This window comes from Eutrigla gurnardus, assembly GCF_963514095.1.
Source record: "Eutrigla gurnardus genome assembly, chromosome: 17".
Taxonomy (NCBI): domain Eukaryota; kingdom Metazoa; phylum Chordata; class Actinopteri; order Perciformes; family Triglidae; genus Eutrigla; species Eutrigla gurnardus.
This window is the reverse complement of record NC_139928.1, coordinates 11,166,432-11,183,446: the sequence shown is the minus strand read 5'-3', so window position 1 is coordinate 11,183,446 and position 17,015 is coordinate 11,166,432. Positions and strand designations below refer to the sequence as shown.

Here is a 17,015-nt window from a genome sequence, read left to right as displayed (position 1 = left end):
TACGGCAGAGTCTTTCAAACAAGCCATGCTGGATATATTGGCAGTGATAGCGGTGGGAGTGGTAATAGCAATTGGACTATTGATTCATGGGTAAGTGGTTCCAAAATCTCTCCAAAATAAGCTTGTGTTGTGTTGTCTGAGTGGTAAATAAACAACACAATATTTAATCATTCAATTTCAATGTTAGAGCAAAGTTACACTTCCAGTTTCAAGTGTCAATCATTATATTTCCCTTTTTTTTACAGGAATCCCAACAAAAAGAAACGTTGCGGACCAAAGGAAAATGGATCGGAGCAACGAGATATATGCTTTTAACAGTTTCCTCTAAAGCTAGGGCACATTTATAACATGTGCTCAAAGTGAAGCAACTGAGTCAGAATGAAACTGAAAGGGTCATTGCTCGTCAGTGTTTTGGCACAGATATTAATAAAGATGAGAGCATTGTACAAGAAATATGACTTCAAATAAAGCAAAATTAATATGCTGATTGTACAGAAACTTTTTTCTTTTTACTTTGTGTGTTAAAACCATGCAAACTACATATTCTCATAAAACTTGATGACAACAGGAAATCTAACACAAGCTACTTCTCATTCTTCAGACTTTCAACAGTCTTTGCAACAGAAAGATACAGCAGTCCTCCTTAGAATGCTACTAAGAAGAGAGAAACACTATAAAGGATGTCTTTGCGCCTGTAAGTAATATTACCTTCACCTACAGGCAACAGGGTTCTGTTTGTAGGAGTGATAAAGAGTGAGTTCATTTTTAAGCATCATTAATAGGAAGGTTGACAATAAAACAGTGGATGTTGGACGTTCTAACAAGCAAAGCAATATTCTCATGAGGTTTCATAAATTGAATGATGTTCTTGTTCCATTTGCAATGATTGTATCAGTGATTTAAAAAAACAAATTCAGATATATAACAGTCAAGTTAGCAGCTCAAATGTTTAGGACAGGCTCAGTTAAATACACTTTATTTATTGCCTAGAGGAACAGAAATACAAAATAGAATAAAAATAAAAGCCACTGCTGGACTGAACATCTGACATGTCACTTGCTTACAGACTAAATTCTTGTAAAATGGGAATGTTTTATCTCCGGTTCATGATCAAAGCCGCCTTGGGACAGTTGGACAAGACAAAGGTCATCTCGCTGGAGCCGAGAAACTGCCGACACAAACAAAAAGCTTCTTCTTAGCCTGTGAGATATTTATGAAGTTTATTCTAGACTCATCTTTAATTAATTACTCTTCCTGTTTTCCCAGGGATTTTGCCTCACAAATATATTTATTGAGTTTTGACAGATGTGAAATACATACAAATAGTTCCCCCCCACACCCACCCCATCTTCAAGCCGGTATTTAGCATTACTTGGAGCTTCATCCCTGGAACAATTCAGCAATATGAGTGTTGAGTCAGGAGCGCATCCATTTCCCAGAGATATTACAATGATGGTGGTTGGAACGATGACACTGAACGTCACTGATGTGCCCAATTCTGAATTTCCCTTTTGGACCTCAATACACGACTCTAATATTATCACGAAGAAATTGTTCTTGTGTTCTGTATGTGTGTGTATTTCAACATAGATAGAAACATGGAAATAGTTCATCTGAGTATGTTTACCTCCAGTCACTGAATCACTGAGAAATTAAACCACTTATGCGACAGACTTCACTCAACTATTACCACAGCAGTAGCTCTACTTCTTGTTTAAAAAAAAACAAAAACATGTGAGGAGTTTTGCACAGATGCCCTGTGTGAGACATTACATGGGAAGGAACTATGTGGAGAATAGAAAGGTCCACATTGTCTCTCTTTTTTTCTCTCCCATGGTCAGAGAACCCTCCATGTTTACTTTTCCTACGCACATCTCATCAGTCTGCTAAATAGATACAGAAAATAAACTATTTAATAAAGAGAGGAGTGAGGACCAACCTCATGAGTTTTTAAAGCAATGTGCATATACTGGTCTTCCCATGTCCGTTTTCTCGGCATCTTCCTTCCTGACGATAGTTTGTAGTGCTAATCATAGATATGTTGCTGATTACACATTATTGAAGACAACTGGATGTGAATATCTTTATTTTTTTTGGCTCTAATTTTCCCTTCCTTCCACATGAAACCTGCTGGCGGGCCGGATCCGGCCCCCGGGCCTTATGTTTGACACCCCTGCATTAGATCAGTGAGTCATTTTGGTGGGGCTGAATTTGTTTTTAACTTGAATGAGTAAGAATGAAACTGAAAGAGTATTTGTTTTTCAGTGTTTTCCAACAGCACAGAAAGTACACACTGTAAGCTTAGAGCATTGTATAAAAATACAACAAGACAGACAGGAGAACACAAGCGACAATGTGCTGAAACACGACACACCCCGTTTGGCAGCCGCACAGAGGGGGGGGGGGGGGGGGCGAACTTCATATAAATACAGAAGGATACTCTCCTTGGAATACTACTGAGAAGAGAGATATAAGACATCAAGGATTCATTGGGATCAGTAAGTCATTTTTCCTTCAACTAATAGGCGACATGGTTCTGCTTGTATAAAGTTAGGTGGCCGTGTGATAAAGAGTCAGATCATTTAAAAAAGAAAGTAATATTCTATTGAGGTACAAGTTTTGATTTAATAACTGTGAAGTGATTTTAGTGTGAATGTTGTGTTATTTCATGGTGTCATTATGATTGAAATAGCAGTGTTTGAGGCTATATATTAGCAGGTATAATGTTAATAATAATAATAACTTATTATCGTGCTCAACGTCTTGGCATACCAGTTCAATAATACAGAAACAGTGGACAAGGATGTTAGTAATATTGCAAGTATTTGGTGAGGAAAAGTCGAAGGATCACCAAACTTATAGCAGTTGATTCTGAGGGGAACAATGCATGTGGCAAATGCCATATATAAGATTAATCAAATGAAATACTGTCATGCTGCACTGAGTGGGTACATTTGTTGATTGTTTGTCACTACTTTTACGGCAGAGTCTTTCAAACTAGCCATGGAACCAATATTTGTGGGATTGGCAGTGGGAGTGGTCGTGGGATTGGCAGTGATAGCGTTGGGAGCGCTGGTGGTCATTGGCCCATTGAGTCATGGGTAAGTGGTTCCAAAATCTCTCCAAAATAAGCTTGTTGTGTTGTCTGAGTGGTAAATAAACGACACGATATTTAAACATTCAATTTCAATGTTAGAGCAAAGTTACACTTCCAGTTTCAAGTGTCAATCATTATATTTCCCTTTTTTTTTTACAGGAAATCATACAAAAAGAAACGACGAACGGCAAATAGATCGGGGCAACGACATATGACACACTTTGCATTCTCTATGAGCTCTTTCAACTTTTAACAGTTTCCTCTAAAGCTAGGGTACATGTTTAAATCATGTGCTCAGAGTGAAGCAACTGAGTAAGAATGAAACCGAAAGGGTCATTGCTTGTCAGTGTTTTGGCACAGATATTAATCTGTGTAAGCTTAGAGCATTGTACAAGAAATATAACTTCAAATAAAGCAAAATGAATATACTGATTATACAGAAACGTTTTTCTTTTTACTTTTTGTGTTAAAACCATGCAAACTGCATATTCTCATAAACTTGATGACAACAGGAAATCTAACACAAGCTACTTCTCATTCTTCAGACTTTCACCAGTATTAAGTATTTCTACACTGTGGTATTGTTTTGAAACTGCCGACACAAACAAAAAGCTTCTTCTTAGCCTGTGAGATATTTATGAAGTTTATTCTAGACTCATCTTTAATGAATTACTCTTCCTGTTTTCCCAGGGATTTTACCTCACAAATATATTCATTGAGTTTTGACAGATGTGAAATACATACAAATAGTTCCCCCCCACACCCAGCCCATCTTCAAGCCGGTATTTAGCATTACTTGGAGCTTCATCCCTGGAACAATTCAGCAATATGAGTGTTGAGTCAGGAGCGCATCCATTTCCCAGAGATATTACAATGATGGTGGTTGGAACGATGACACTGAACGTCACTGATGTGCCCAATAATGACACTAAGTCCACCATCTACACACATACACACACTTGAGAACCTAACAGAGACCAGTTGGACTAGAATAAAAGATCAAAATCACGTTTCATGTAAAACAACTTTATTGAGTTGAGTTCAATCTTCAGATTTCTCAACTCTGACGTCAGAGCACAAATATTTCACAGATATAAGACGGACTGAGCCGTTGACCAAATACACATGAGCTGCGTCTATGTGCTTGTGTGTCTATAAACATGTGACTAGTACTGAAGGGTTTCAATTCTTGACATTTCCTGAACATTTCTGCCAGTGTTACATTTTTATGTGTGTTTTCAGTTGAAGGAGAACTGGTGTGTGTTTGGGCGTCTTGTTTTCTGGTCAGTTCAGCTGTGACTGGATGTCGGAGGTCCTGGCTGAGCTGGTGCCAGCCCGTCAGGATGCGAGGACGGGTCTGAGGCAGTAACAGAACAAGAGAGTGTCATCACACCCACCGAGTCTAACCGTGCTTAAAATGACACAAAACAACCCCTTGAAGCTACTGCGACAGGGAAGAATACTCACACATGCCATTGGGAGCTCCAGGTGGTCGGGGGGCCATCGCCTGGGCGTTTCCTCCAGCAGGCATCATCCGGTTGGGCATGGACTGGCCTGAAGGAGGAGGTGGGGCTAAAGTGCAATGAACCACAGCTGTTAGATGTTGGGACACACAATGATTCAACAGATACCAAACTAACACATTGGATTGATTTTAATGTGTCCTCAGAGTTTGTGCGTGGTCTGACCTGACTGCTGCATTGTGTAGCCTAGCTGCCCCTGCTGCTCCCTCTGCTGGCGAACCTTCATCTCTGCCTGTTTCAGCTGCTCAGTGTGGAACGTCTGTCTCTCTGACAGCAGCTGCTGCCGCTGCTGCTCCAGCTGCATGACACACACACACACACAGTATTAATCATGTTCATCACAGATGTGAAAAAAATCGCCATTAGAGCTTTTTAAACCTTTTTTATATTGTATAATTATTGTATAAATGTTCACTCACAGCCTCTTTTTCGCGGTCCATGATGGTCTCCAGCTCCTCAAAGTGCCTCAGTTTGATCTCCAGCTTCTTCATCTGCGTCTCCACCAGCAGAGCCACCAGGGACTTTATCTTCCTCTCTTCTACTGCCGCCAAATGCTGCAAACACAAGGTAAATATGGAGAAATTTAGAAGAAAACAGACACTATAAATGAGCAAGAAACTGGGTGGTAAGTGCATATAACAGTTGAAAGGTAAGTAATGGGGGAAAAAGTAGTGGAGGTTAAGAGAGAAAAGGGACAACACTGTGGAAGAAGGTAAAAAGTAAGAGGACTATAGAGTTGATTGGGTGTGACAGAGTGTGGCAAGGAGGGAGAGAGAAAATAAATCAAAAGACTGGATGAAAGAATTACCAACAAGGGAGTGGAATGACTACTGATCTGGCTTTGTGTAGACTGGACAAGACATATGAACCCACATAAAACCCCTCACTAAGTAACAATGAAACACAAATTTGGACTCAATCTAATTGTATTTATTTACCATTTGTTTTAATTTGGTTTTATTACGACTCTAACCTCTAAAACTGTATATCCCAGTCAATCATAACATTGATGGTGTGTCTGACAGTGATCTCTAAGATGGTGCCTATCCTGCTTACTATGACACAACTGGAAAAAAAATTTTAAAATGACAACCATGTCTTCACTTTATGTCCCTGTGATTGGTCCGTTTTGAAGTGGAAGGGCGGGCTTTACCTTGGCCTTTGTCGCAGCTGAGGCCAGAGCAGCTGCTGCTGCCGTGGCAACGCTGCCCTCCACCAGATCCTGCTCCATCACTCTCCCCTCATCCACGTCTCCCCGCCCTACACTCTCGTCGTCGTCTCCCCTTCCTGGATCAGAGAGGGGATTTCTTTCATACAGACGGACGTTCATGTTTGCACACATACAGTAAGATACAGATACTGTACATATTTGCATACCGTCTCTATCTTCTCCAAGTATATTTTCAGCATTCTCTCTTTTGACTATTTCTCCTTCCACGTTGGGCCGACTGGGTTCCACCTTGAGCCCATCTGAGCTTAAAGGAACCTAAAACGGATCGAAACATACACTCATTCAAGATAAGCACAAAAATCACCAGAAGATACAGTAAAACTCTCTCTAAGCTCTTATCGCTCTTTCACCTGATGAGAGGTGGAGTTTGTTACATTTGTTTCTGCATCCATCGAATCTGAAGGACAGAGGAAGACAGAATAAGAGATGCATTGTACAGAAATGGATTTATTTGTGTGTGATTAGGTGCATATATATATATTACAGCGGTACCTGTTTTGTCGGGCTGGTTGGATATTTCAGAGATCTTATCCACCGCCTCTTCCTGCACTCTGGAAAACTCCTCTGAAAACAAAAATGTAGAATCACTACACAAATAATGAACATACCATGTCAAAACCAATGCCATAATGCAGACCACACACAAATCCACATTGCTCCCTCTGTCCTCTCACCCAAAGCAGCCTTCGCTGCGGATGAAGCCACCCGTGGGTCCACCACGGATGCCAGGAAGGCCACGGTGCTCATGACGGGATTTTCTGATTGGCTGAAAGGCACGGGCTGGAACGCCAGCGGGCCGAGGGAGGCCGAGGAGTCTTCTAGATAAGGGTCTTCTATGGGCAGGCGAAGGAAGTGGAGGATACACTCGTCCTGTGTTCTGGAGCCCACATGCTCGGATACTTTGTTCCAGTCATCTCTGTAGACCTCTAAAGCCTGAGAGAGACGAAAAGGAAAGACGGAGGAACAGGCAAGTATGAGAGTAAGTTCCAAAACTTCAGATGCATCCTTTTAGGAAGTAAACGAGTCATGTATAATATCTTTGTAAGAAAGCCAAAAGCATGAATTATTGTCTTACCTCTAATAGCAAAAGTGTCTCCTGCTCGGTCCATTCCCTTCCTGCACTTGTTCCTTTAGTCTGAGGCAGATATCATCAGAACAGTTTTAGAATGATCAACATAACATTTTTAAAACTTAACTACAGAAACTGTTCAAATAAGAGAATAGTGAAATAAATATGTCAACAAATAGTTCACGTAGAATTAGATAAGTGTATAAAACATGATTAAAACTATTATCGTTATTTTGTGAGACCTTAGGGTGTTTCTTGGTGTAGATGTCGGACCGCAGACCAAAGTTCTGGCAGTCTGACGGCTTCTCCCGGCTCTTTTCTGGGAAAAACAACATGTGCTGCGAGGCTGACACCTGCAAGAGTGAGCGTGAGGGCAAAGCTTTATCAGGAGTCATTTCATATGATTCAAATGTGTGTTTCAAATACACCTCTGTGTGGAGCTGTTGTCATGTGCTCCTTGTGTAGCGAGTGTTTTACCTGCAGGGGTTTGTGTTGCAGGGGGGCCAGCCCAGACGGTGTGTCAGCCAGGACGTTGAAATGAGGGGTAGGTGGGGGTCCCATGGGGAGGGGCCTGCTCTCTGCATCCACCTGGTAGTTAATCAAACCCCACTGCTCCAAAAATGCATGAACCCTGGACAAAAATAATATAACATGTTGCAATTAAAAATAAAATCTGCTTTAGAGATGCATTAGGTGCACCACATACCACGTTTTCCTTTCCAACGTTAACATATTTAACGCACTCTTATTTCAGAACACCCACATACCACTCTTAATTTAGCAGATGCGGCAGACAATGCGTGGTAACACCCACACTAAGCCATACCTCATGACAGCACAGACATCTCCAGTGAGGTTGCGTCTGCAGGATGTTGAACTGAGGTATTCCTGGGGGTTGAGCCGGTACGTGTCGATCATGAAGTTGCGGTATGCCAGGTAGCTGCAGTGCACATTAAAGAGCATGTTTTACTGATGCCATCTCCATCACCTGATACGACTTGTCAGAACAGTAAAGCCTTAATGTCTGCAGTGCTCACATTTCTGGAGATTTGGACTTGTTCTTGCCATTGAAGAATTCAGGCAATGCGCGTTTCTCTATCGAGTGAATGCTGAAATATATGGAGAGGTTTTAAGGGTTAGGATATAAAGTTGAGACATACTGAAGAAAGTTAAGTTTGGGGAGTAGTCACAATGATTGCGGACATCTTGTGTGTGACATTGTGTGTGTGTGTTTTATTTACCTATTGTAATTGAACCAAGATGTGTAGCTTGGTATTATGATGTGATGGGTTTGTTCTGTGATGTTATCCTCTCCCTCTGACAGGCGAGGTATCTCCCCTCTCCCATCCTCATCATCCTAGACACACCCACACACAGGGAGTACATTTAATATCACGTTTACATCACTTGTTACAGATAACCCTTCCTTTCTGCATTTCAAAACATGTTGACTAAGATAAATATGTATACATATTTACCCTTCCTGGGAAATCATCCTCCTGTTCATCTGAAAGAAGGAAGGGTGAGAACTGATCAAGCATTGACACAAATAAAAACCAAGTATATTTAATTATTTTTAATGTTTTAAACTGGAAGAAACGTTTACATATGCTACATTTCTCCTTAATCATTACAGTTAACACTTAACCTACCCAGGTCAGCCATGGTTCCTCCTTTGACAGGAGTATTCTCACTGTCCTTCTTCAGGTTAACTACAAGAACATCAGAAATGGGTTTAGAAGGGGAACATTTTGTGGAAAACTTTTATTTTAAACATGTTGTAGTCAGACTTACCATTCTTGGGTAGTATAACCTCCTCCATGTTAGGAACAGGGGTAGGGTCCTCCATATCTTTTGTCAAGTCCTCTTCTGGGTCTTCCTCCTGTTGTCCACGCCTTCTCCTGTGTACACAGACACAAATCAATGCTGAGACCTCACCCTGAATTGTCAAACCAAAAGTATACCCTGCTGTTTGGTTAAAACATTTTTTTCTTACCCCTTCTTTCCTTTCTTCCTGCCTTCTGAGGAGGGGGGAGAAGGGGATCGTCTTCTCTTTTTGGAAGGGGTGGATTTGGTGTCCTGCAACAGAGGTTTAGTTTAAGAGAGTTTAAGGGTTATTAACTGAAATATCAGAGCTTGAGATTATTAATGTTTTGAATATGAACGTATCCTGGTTGCCTCCATTTTCCACGAGGAATCTGTATTGCTATTTGTATAATGATAATCGAGAACACCTTTCCCTTCAGGTTGCCTCGAGCTTTGCACAAACCTGGTCGTCTTTGAGGTGAATGCGCTCGCGGAGAATAATTGGTACATTCCTCTCATCCACACAATAGTCTTCTTCGTTCATCCACTCATTGAAAACATCTGTGTCCAGAACCCAGCCTGCATGGACCTGGAGGACCACAACAACAGAGGTGATAACGTGGTGCTTTCTAATGTATGTCCCAAATGAAAACACACCAGATCATATCACCAAATGCCAGTAAAATTGACATCAAAACTCCATGTACCGACTCCCTACATGCCACCATGGTCTGGGAGCTGAAAGGTTAATTTGGTGACAATATATTTAAATTTGTTTATCTCAGTCTGAACTAAAATATTGACATAGTAAATGTTGCAGGAATCTGTGGAATGTAACTCAAGTATATAGTTGTAAAGCATCATGTTTTTGTATGTGCGCTGCTGCACTAACCCGCCATGGCTTTTCTGAGTGTGGGGACTCTTCAATCTTTCCTTCCACATCACCGGAGGACAGCCAACTGTCATAACTGTGGACAAAAGTGACAAGTGACACAATTAGTGAGTATTGTGTTTGTGTATGAGCATCTGTGTATGTGTGTTTATGCATTACCTGTCAGGGTGCATGCCCCAATGTACCAAGACATGTTTGTCTTTCCGCATGACAGGACGCATCCATTCATCTGAAAACAAATGTGTATGGAAATTTGTATCAACTTTAATATGTACCAACCTTTAAAAAGATACACTGGCACACACATGAACACGCATGTAACGGACCTTCCTCTTTAGAATCAGGTGAAGAGTAGATGTGGTGACTGGCAAGCGTTCGGTCCTCAGTGAGCGTACCCTGTGGAAAGACAAACCTGTAGCGCTGAAATTGAACTATATCATTTGCGCGACACTGAGTTTCCTGTTCTGCTAGTTCTTAGTCAGCCAGACCTGCCTCAGTATGCGTCAATCTTAAGAACATTCTGTCTGCTCATCTTTAACTCCCTCCTGCAGGACCTTACCTGGTGTTTGGTGATAATATCCGTAAGTCTGCTAGCCAACTCCTCATCCAGTGTCGGGTCTACATATACCACAGGCAGTGACATGCAGTTGTTCTATAGACACAGAAAACACAAGTAGTTCATCAGTGTGTTTTCCCATGTGGGCTGATCTGTGTATATTTATGTGTGTGTCTTTGTCACCTGGGTCAGCACTCTTTCAATTGCACCAAACATCTCGACATTCCTTTCAGTTCTTGATGGATTCTGCAAGTCAAACCTCCGCCTGTAAAAGGAGGGAAGGGAAGAGATTTCACATGAAGGACACTACTGTGGAAAAGCAAAGGCATCAGAGGCATGTAACTCACCAGCCTTGCTCAGCCTTGAACTTGTAGGCAGTGCCAAGAATGTGGCAGAGTCCACCCCCCGGCCGCAGGTCCAGGAAGCACTGTGCCTGCAGAGAAATGGTCAAATCCACAGCTTTATTTTACACGTTTCTAACCTATTTTAGTCATAAGCTTAGTCTTAGAGTCTCCACAATTGAAAGCAACTTTGGGATTAATAATGTTTTTTTTCCTGCATCATTCTGGTAATTCTAACTTTGCTTATTCGTCACAAATACAATCATGCAGAAAACAACTTGTAGTGAAATAATTTGGTGCCCAACTATATAGAATACAGAATAGGATTGCATGAGTATGAGTATTTATATTGTTGTCTAACAAATGTCATACAATTGTGTAGTGATCTCAACCTCTGTAAAGCCACACGACTACATCAACAGAACACATAAAAGATGGGATACATTGGAGACTACTAAATTCAGAACAATCGGTGTGAAGTGAGAAACTGACTCACAGGCAGTTTGGTGAGAGCAGGACTGGTAGCTTGTCTGCCAAAGGCATCCTCTTGGAACTGGAGAAGCTGCAGGGTCACTGCGGCCAGAGCCTGACACGATGGAGCATCCACCAGCACATACTGACAGTCACACAGACACAGATTGTGAGAGGGATATGAAGAGGAGAATGTTTCATTGTCATGCTTTAATGTAACCGAGAACCTACTGCATTTTACCGATAGTCTAGCCAGTTTTACTGTTGTATTTTTGTAGTGATTAACCTCTAGGATTTGGTCACATTCAACGTTACACTTCATCATTTGGATGTATTATTTTAAACTACGTCAGATCGAGCACTCATTCACTTCATCACAATAATCTCCCTGGGTCAGAGTAAAGGTAGCGTTATCCAGCACGAGTTTTTTGTTTACAGTCTTAGCCACTGGACTTGCTAGCAGGGGGCGGCTAGCTTGTTAGCTAGCTTCTTTACAAGCTAACCACCTTTTTGTAGTGCTTCCCGATCCACTGTCGCACAACCTCCAGCTGGGCTAAAGTATCCGGACTCTCCCAGAACCTAGCGGACGGACTGCTGTCTTTTTTACGGTGTGTGGATATTCCGGAGCTGGTTTGGCTTGTCCCGGGAATGCCGAGGTTTGTCCCTCCAGACATTGTGGCCATAATAAAACGAGAATAATCTCAAACAGGAGAACAAAACTGGCTAGCGCGGTCGCTAGCTTTTGCGTTCTCGTTTTGTCTCGCGAGATGCAACGCGATCGTTGTAATTTGAAATTAGTTTTCTTTTTTTTTCCCTTTCTTTTTTTCCTTTTAAAGTGCTTTATTATTTTTGTGAACGTTTTGGTTGATATGTTTATGTCTTGAAAACGCACATTGTATTAATGTAAAATACATGTATTTTTTTTTACCAAACCAGGACTTTTATTTTGAAGTTTACAAGGAAGTAACTACGCAAGACATGTAAACAGAAGTCGAGCGGCATTGGTAAGTAGCGGCTTGTAGTACTCCTTATTTCAACCTGTCGAATAATTGTTATAAATGTTATTGAAATACGATGTGAATTCCTTGTTGCAGTAACTTCCGTGTTGTCATTCACAATGGCTGCAAGGAAGGGGAAACAGCTTACTGTCCACTCAGCAGAAGTAGCGAGTTATGATTGTTTTCCGTCGCTCAACACACCCTCAGTCTGTCTGACCTACTCCGCGTGGCACTGAAGCACCAGCAGGGAGAAACACATGAATCTCCTCTCTCTCTTTTCTAGGCCCTGAGATTCTATGGGTGTCCACGGTCTCACCACCTTTGTGGAGGGGAACAGAAACTTACTCCCAGATGTGAAGTTCAGGGACAGTCGCCTGATCATTGATGGCTGCAGTCTGTATTTCCGCCTCTACTTTAACCACAGTTTGGACAAGCAGCATGGAGGGGACTATGATGCTTTCGCTTGCCTGCTCACCCAGTTCCTCTCTGCGTTGGCGGCCTGTAACATCCAGCCATATGTGGTCCTGGATGGAGGTAAGGATGCTTATTTAGAATGGCAACGCCCTATCAGCGCCTTCATTTTTTTCTTATGAGGTTAATGTTTCAAAGTGTGTATTATTATTATTATTATTGCCTATCATTTAATTTTGTCAGACGTTTTGGTCAATGTAGTTCTTTGATTAATTAATTTGATTTGTTGGGTTCAAATCCTCCTCAGGAGTAGGAACTGTGGTGGAAATTATTCAGTTGTAATTTGTGTCGCCTCACAGCGAGAGGATCCCGGGTTCGATTCCCGGGTCGGCCCGGGTTCCTTCTGTGTGGAGTTTGCATGTTCTCCTCGTGTAAGCGTGGGTTCTCTCCGGCTTCCTCCCACAGTCCAAAGACATGCAGGATGGGGATAGGTTAATTGATGACTCTAAATTGCCCGTAGGTGTGAGTGCGAATGGTTGTCTGTCTCTACATGTCGGCCCTGTGATAGACTGGCGTCCTGTCCAGGGTATACCCTGGTTTCGCCCAATGATAGCTGGGATCGGCTCCAGCCCCCCCCCCCCCCCCCCCCCCCCCCCGCGACCCTAAATACAGGATAAGCGGTAGACAATGGATGGATGGATGTCTGTCTATACAATAAAATACTTAGTCTGTCGATCTTGAACATAAGCTTTAATTAATATTGCAAGACACAACATACACAACGTGATGCTCGGTGAGATTTCCGCAGAATAGCAAGTTTGAAACAAAGATATACTGCCTTGGCCGGGTGGTTCTCGCATACGTAGGGGGTCAACCGTAACTTTTACAACCCTTTGACCTCAAAGGTCATCGTACAAGGTACCCTCGTTCTCCAATATCCCCAGATGTGAATAGTTTAGATAAGAACTATTTGGGCCATTTGCAGAAGTCATACTGGCGGAACAGCTTAAAAAGTTAGGTTACATATGGCATATACAATTGCAGTTACAATGTCCTATTACAGAACTCCTTCAACAAAATAGCAGAATTTAAAAGGGTAAATTCAAAAAGTTTTATTAAAACAGCTGCATAAGCTTGATATAAAAAGTACAAAATATACTCTGCAGAGGAGTCTCGCTCTGCTTCAGCTGCATTGGCTCTCATCGGACCTAGCATGCCATGCCTCATTGGTCCCCAGGCCCCGCTGACGTCATCCATTCCCATCAGTGTTCAGTAATATACTTTTTTATTGTGAATATGTGGTTCTGCACTGTCTTCTATTCTCAAGGCCGTTCTACTCCTACTTCACTCCCAGTTCTGGCTATCTGCTTCCTCTGCGCTCAAGGGTGTTTTCATGCAGTACAATTGTATTTTACAGAAACGTGTTTTTGTGAACTTGAATAAACTTGTGATCTGTAGTACTATCTAATACACTCTAATACCCTCTTAATGTTAAGCAAGCACTTTGTTAGAGACACGTTTACCTACTGTTTTTATCACGTATCGATCCAGTACATGGCAATAAGCACAGTTAATAATCAACATTCATGTTTCTTAGGCACACATTAGGTATAGGCAATTTGCACATTTCCTTAATTATCAAGGCACTTTGTATGTCTACTCATAGCTGATTAACTCATGTTCTATTCACAGATTAAACAAAAGCAATTTGCAACAAGTTAATTTGAATCTGAACAAAGTCTAAATCTGTCTGCAGTTGTGACAGCCAACACTTTTATCTCTGTTTGTGGTTATACAGGGATCGACCCCAGTGAAAAGAAGTTATCCACTCTGCGCGAGCGTCTGCAGTCCAAGATAAAGCAGGCGGACAGTCTCTCCCATGGGCGCAATGGCTCTGTTCTTCCCATCCTCACCAGAGACGTCTTCATCCAGACCCTCATTCAGAGAGGAGTCCCGCTGGTCCAGTGTCCCGCTGAGGCTGACAGGGAAATTGCATGTTTGGCTCACCAGTGGAGCTGCCCAGTTCTGTCCAATGACAGTGACTTTTATATCTTTGACCTGCCAGGTATGTGTAGCGCCAAGATTGTAGTACTTTAACAAGAAAATCGGAATTTGTAATGAATGGTATAGTGATGCTGTTGTTTTACATAATGTTTATTTGCTTTGTTTTCTAAGGTGGTTATCTGCCACTTAGTTTTTTCCAGTGGACCAACCTCAACGGGAAAGCCCATCAACGCTACATCTCGGCTCGGTGCTACACCACTAACGGGCTGTGTAGCTGGTTTGGCGGCATAAACAAGGAGTTGCTCCCCTTATGTGCCGTCCTGGCTGGAAACGACTATGACACTCCGAAAGAAAACATCTTAGATCAGTTAGGTGTAAGAGGGGGAGGCGGTGGCAGGGGCAAAGGTAGAGGACCCATTTCCCGTATTGAGGGCTTCCTTTTCTGGCTGTCCACGTTTTCTTATCCGGCAGAGGCCCTGGAAGAAGTGAGAAGGCTTATGGGGGGTGGGGTCAGTTCGCAGCTATGGGCAGGTATGCAGGAGTACCACATCGACCCTCAAAGCTCTCTCGCTCGCTGGTTCTCTGGAGGTAAAACAGCTCCTGGAAGGCTGAACTCTGGTCTGCCAGAATGCCTGTCGCTGGCCGCAGCCCAGGGACTGTTGGCCCCTTTGGTGGTAGATGCTCTGGTTGTGCGCATAGTGCTGCTCATTCCACAGGTGGAGAACAGCAAGCTAGCCAGCAGCCACTGTAGTGCCAGCACCATACGCCAGGCTATATATGGGTTATTACTGCAAAGAGGCCAAGATGTCCAAGTAAGGGATATGAGGATACAAGAAAACCTCAGTCAGAGTATGAGAGGTGGGAGAGGGCGAGGGGGGAGGGGTCGTGGAGCTGGTCAAGTTGGGGGAGGTGGTGGTCAGGGCATCATTTTACCCACACAGCAGGGTGTAAATGTAGGATTTAGCATTGAACAAACAGGCGGTGCTGCGGGAGTGCCCCCACAGGGCTCTATTGCCCCTATATGTGTAGAGGAGTACGACCGCGTGAACCTGAACTTGAAGAAAAACCATGTAGAGGCACATCCACTCAGAACCCGCCTACGTCTTGATGCAGTCGGCCAGGTACACGTGACAGTAAACATGTTTGTTGAATTGATCATATTTAAGAGAAACTGTTAATGTGATTTACATGTGTTTCCCAATGTTGTCCCTCCGTTTTACCCAGGCTCCTGTGGCTGTTCGTCTTGGTGTCCTGTTAGAAGTCTTGAGATCGAAGGAGTCTGCTCTGGCTGCTGTTCCTCTCCACCTGAGGCTGGCTGTAGCGGTGACAGCCTTCTGGCTGCGAGAGGCCATACCAACACCCTCACAGCCGCTGCTCCAGGCTTTGGTGCTGGGCATGGTTTACGGAGAGCTGTCCTGGAACAACCAGCCTGAAGCTACCAACTACCAACATGCTGGTTAGTTGTGTTGTATCTTATGTCCCACATGGTCACAAACACTAACATGTATCTCAATAGAAAGGCAAACAATGTTGATGCTGTGTGTGTACCATCATAGGCCCACAGCTGAACTGGGCTGCAGAGCGCAACGTGTGGGCAGGGCTGGATCGACAACGCGTGAGGCCGGGGGAAAGACGCGGCTTGGATGTCCGAGTCATTCACAGTCTCAGCCAGTGGCAGGCCTGCCTCTGGAGCGCACTGTGTCTCAATCAGCTGTTGTTGCTGCCACTGCCTGATCCCCACCTATCATGGTAAGGCACAGGGACGTGAATGAGGAGAAATGCTACACACGTTTTTAAAAAAGTAGTGAAGAATACCATCACAAAATTAATGCATGCAAATATTCTCTGAATCTGGAACAGACACGTTTGGCATTTTTTACTTAATTATTGTCTTGAACGGGGCATCCTTATTCTTGGGTAGAGCACATACCATTAAGGTCGGGTCCATACAGCAGCAGGTTCGAGTCTGGCCCAGGGCCCTTTTATTTGCAGACATAACCGTTTCTTGAGTGTTCTCGCTGTCTCTTCTGCCATTCCAACACAATATTGAGATTGAGTGAGTTTTAAGTGTTCAAAACATTGATTGACTGAATGATTAATGGGCAGGAGCATTAATTAAGACACTGTTTCCAAAAGAGTACATTGCAAGTATTTTATTAAATGTAATTAAGACATTTTCAGATAAAAAAAATGAAATAAAAAATTAAAAAATAAATAAATAAATATGTCTGCATATCTGCGTAAGCGGAAACTATAATTTTTTGGTAATTTGGTTGTGTCCCTCTCTGTGTGCGTCTCAGGTTGTACAGTGGAACCTTGGTGCACGGCCTCCTCATGTGTCTGAGAGGGGGCCGAGCTGCTGAATCCCTTCTTGGTCCCTTGTCCAGAAATCTCTACTCCTCCCTGCTGGATGCCGTGAGGAACTGCAGCTCCAAAACCCATCCTTCCTCTTCGGCAGCAGGGAGGAGCAAGAGAGGCAGAGGCCGTGGAAGGAGAGGAGGGGGAGGAGGTGGAAGAGGAGCGGGGAGAGGAGGAAGAGGAGCGGGGAGAGGGACTGAGGAGTTAAACAACAGGTTTGCTCTCCTGATGAGCGAGGAAGAATTTGATGATGATTAA

The 17,015-nt window shown here is 43.0% G+C and overlaps 2 protein-coding genes and 2 long non-coding RNA genes across 5 annotated transcripts in view; 3 read left to right on the top strand and 1 right to left on the bottom strand.

Annotated features, from left to right (window-relative positions):
* Positions 1 to 487, top strand: part of LOC311027756 — a 1,035-nt gene extending 548 nt beyond the window's left edge. Inside the window, exons 2-3 of the long non-coding RNA XR_014598629.1 lie at positions 9 to 90; positions 246 to 487. This is a non-coding gene — a long non-coding RNA (uncharacterized lncRNA). The remainder of the gene's footprint in view (positions 1 to 8; positions 91 to 245) is intronic.
* Positions 488 to 2,434: 1,947 nt separating this feature from the next.
* Positions 2,435 to 3,567, top strand: LOC311027757. The gene is made up of 3 exons (XR_014598630.1): positions 2,435 to 2,498; positions 2,987 to 3,101; positions 3,257 to 3,567. It is a non-coding gene; the product is annotated as an uncharacterized lncRNA (long non-coding RNA).
* A 540-nt stretch (positions 3,568 to 4,107) lies between these two features.
* Positions 4,108 to 11,757, bottom strand: smarcc1b (SWI/SNF related BAF chromatin remodeling complex subunit C1b). The gene is made up of 28 exons (XM_084031401.1): positions 11,493 to 11,757; positions 11,012 to 11,131; positions 10,522 to 10,607; positions 10,358 to 10,439; positions 10,178 to 10,270; positions 9,945 to 10,014; positions 9,778 to 9,847; positions 9,619 to 9,694; positions 9,190 to 9,315; positions 8,917 to 8,999; positions 8,715 to 8,821; positions 8,573 to 8,632; positions 8,399 to 8,427; positions 8,162 to 8,277; positions 7,958 to 8,029; positions 7,747 to 7,860; positions 7,398 to 7,551; positions 7,163 to 7,273; positions 6,927 to 6,986; positions 6,526 to 6,784; positions 6,344 to 6,415; positions 6,202 to 6,248; positions 5,998 to 6,106; positions 5,774 to 5,907; positions 5,040 to 5,174; positions 4,786 to 4,918; positions 4,565 to 4,669; positions 4,108 to 4,454 (listed from the first exon to the last, which is right to left on the bottom strand). Exons 1-28 carry the CDS (start codon positions 11,667 to 11,669, stop codon positions 4,387 to 4,389), a joined length of 2,868 nt encoding a protein of 955 aa, XP_083887527.1. The 5' UTR covers positions 11,670 to 11,757; the 3' UTR covers positions 4,108 to 4,386.
* aste1b (asteroid homolog 1b) lies at positions 11,556 to 17,015 on the top strand (the record flags this gene model as incomplete). Of its 2 annotated transcripts, XM_084031405.1 has the most annotated exons (9): positions 11,557 to 11,642; positions 11,923 to 11,990; positions 12,268 to 12,518; positions 14,194 to 14,460; positions 14,571 to 15,308; positions 15,378 to 15,520; positions 15,624 to 15,855; positions 15,956 to 16,148; positions 16,700 to 17,015. In XM_084031405.1, exons 3-9 carry the CDS (start codon positions 12,281 to 12,283, stop codon positions 17,013 to 17,015), a joined length of 2,127 nt encoding a protein of 708 aa, XP_083887531.1. In that variant the 5' UTR covers positions 11,557 to 11,642; positions 11,923 to 11,990; positions 12,268 to 12,280. The 2 variants fall into 2 exon arrangements, with proteins under 2 accessions (XP_083887530.1, XP_083887531.1); XM_084031404.1 differs by having other exon boundaries at positions 11,556 to 11,642; positions 14,571 to 15,520.

Bases quoted from the DNA above. Each gene is read 5' to 3' on its own strand.
- smarcc1b (XM_084031401.1), bottom strand. From the start codon at position 11,669: ATGGCCACAATGTCTGGAGGGACAAACCTCGGCATTCCCGGGACAAGC. The intron at 10,015-10,177 runs GTAAGGTCCTGC...GTCTTTCCACAG, and splicing joins ATATTATCACCAAACACCAG to GGTACGCTCACTGAGGACCG. The intron at 8,633-8,714 runs GTAAGTCTGACT...ATGTTCTTGTAG, and splicing joins GGTTATACTACCCAAGAATG to TTAACCTGAAGAAGGACAGT.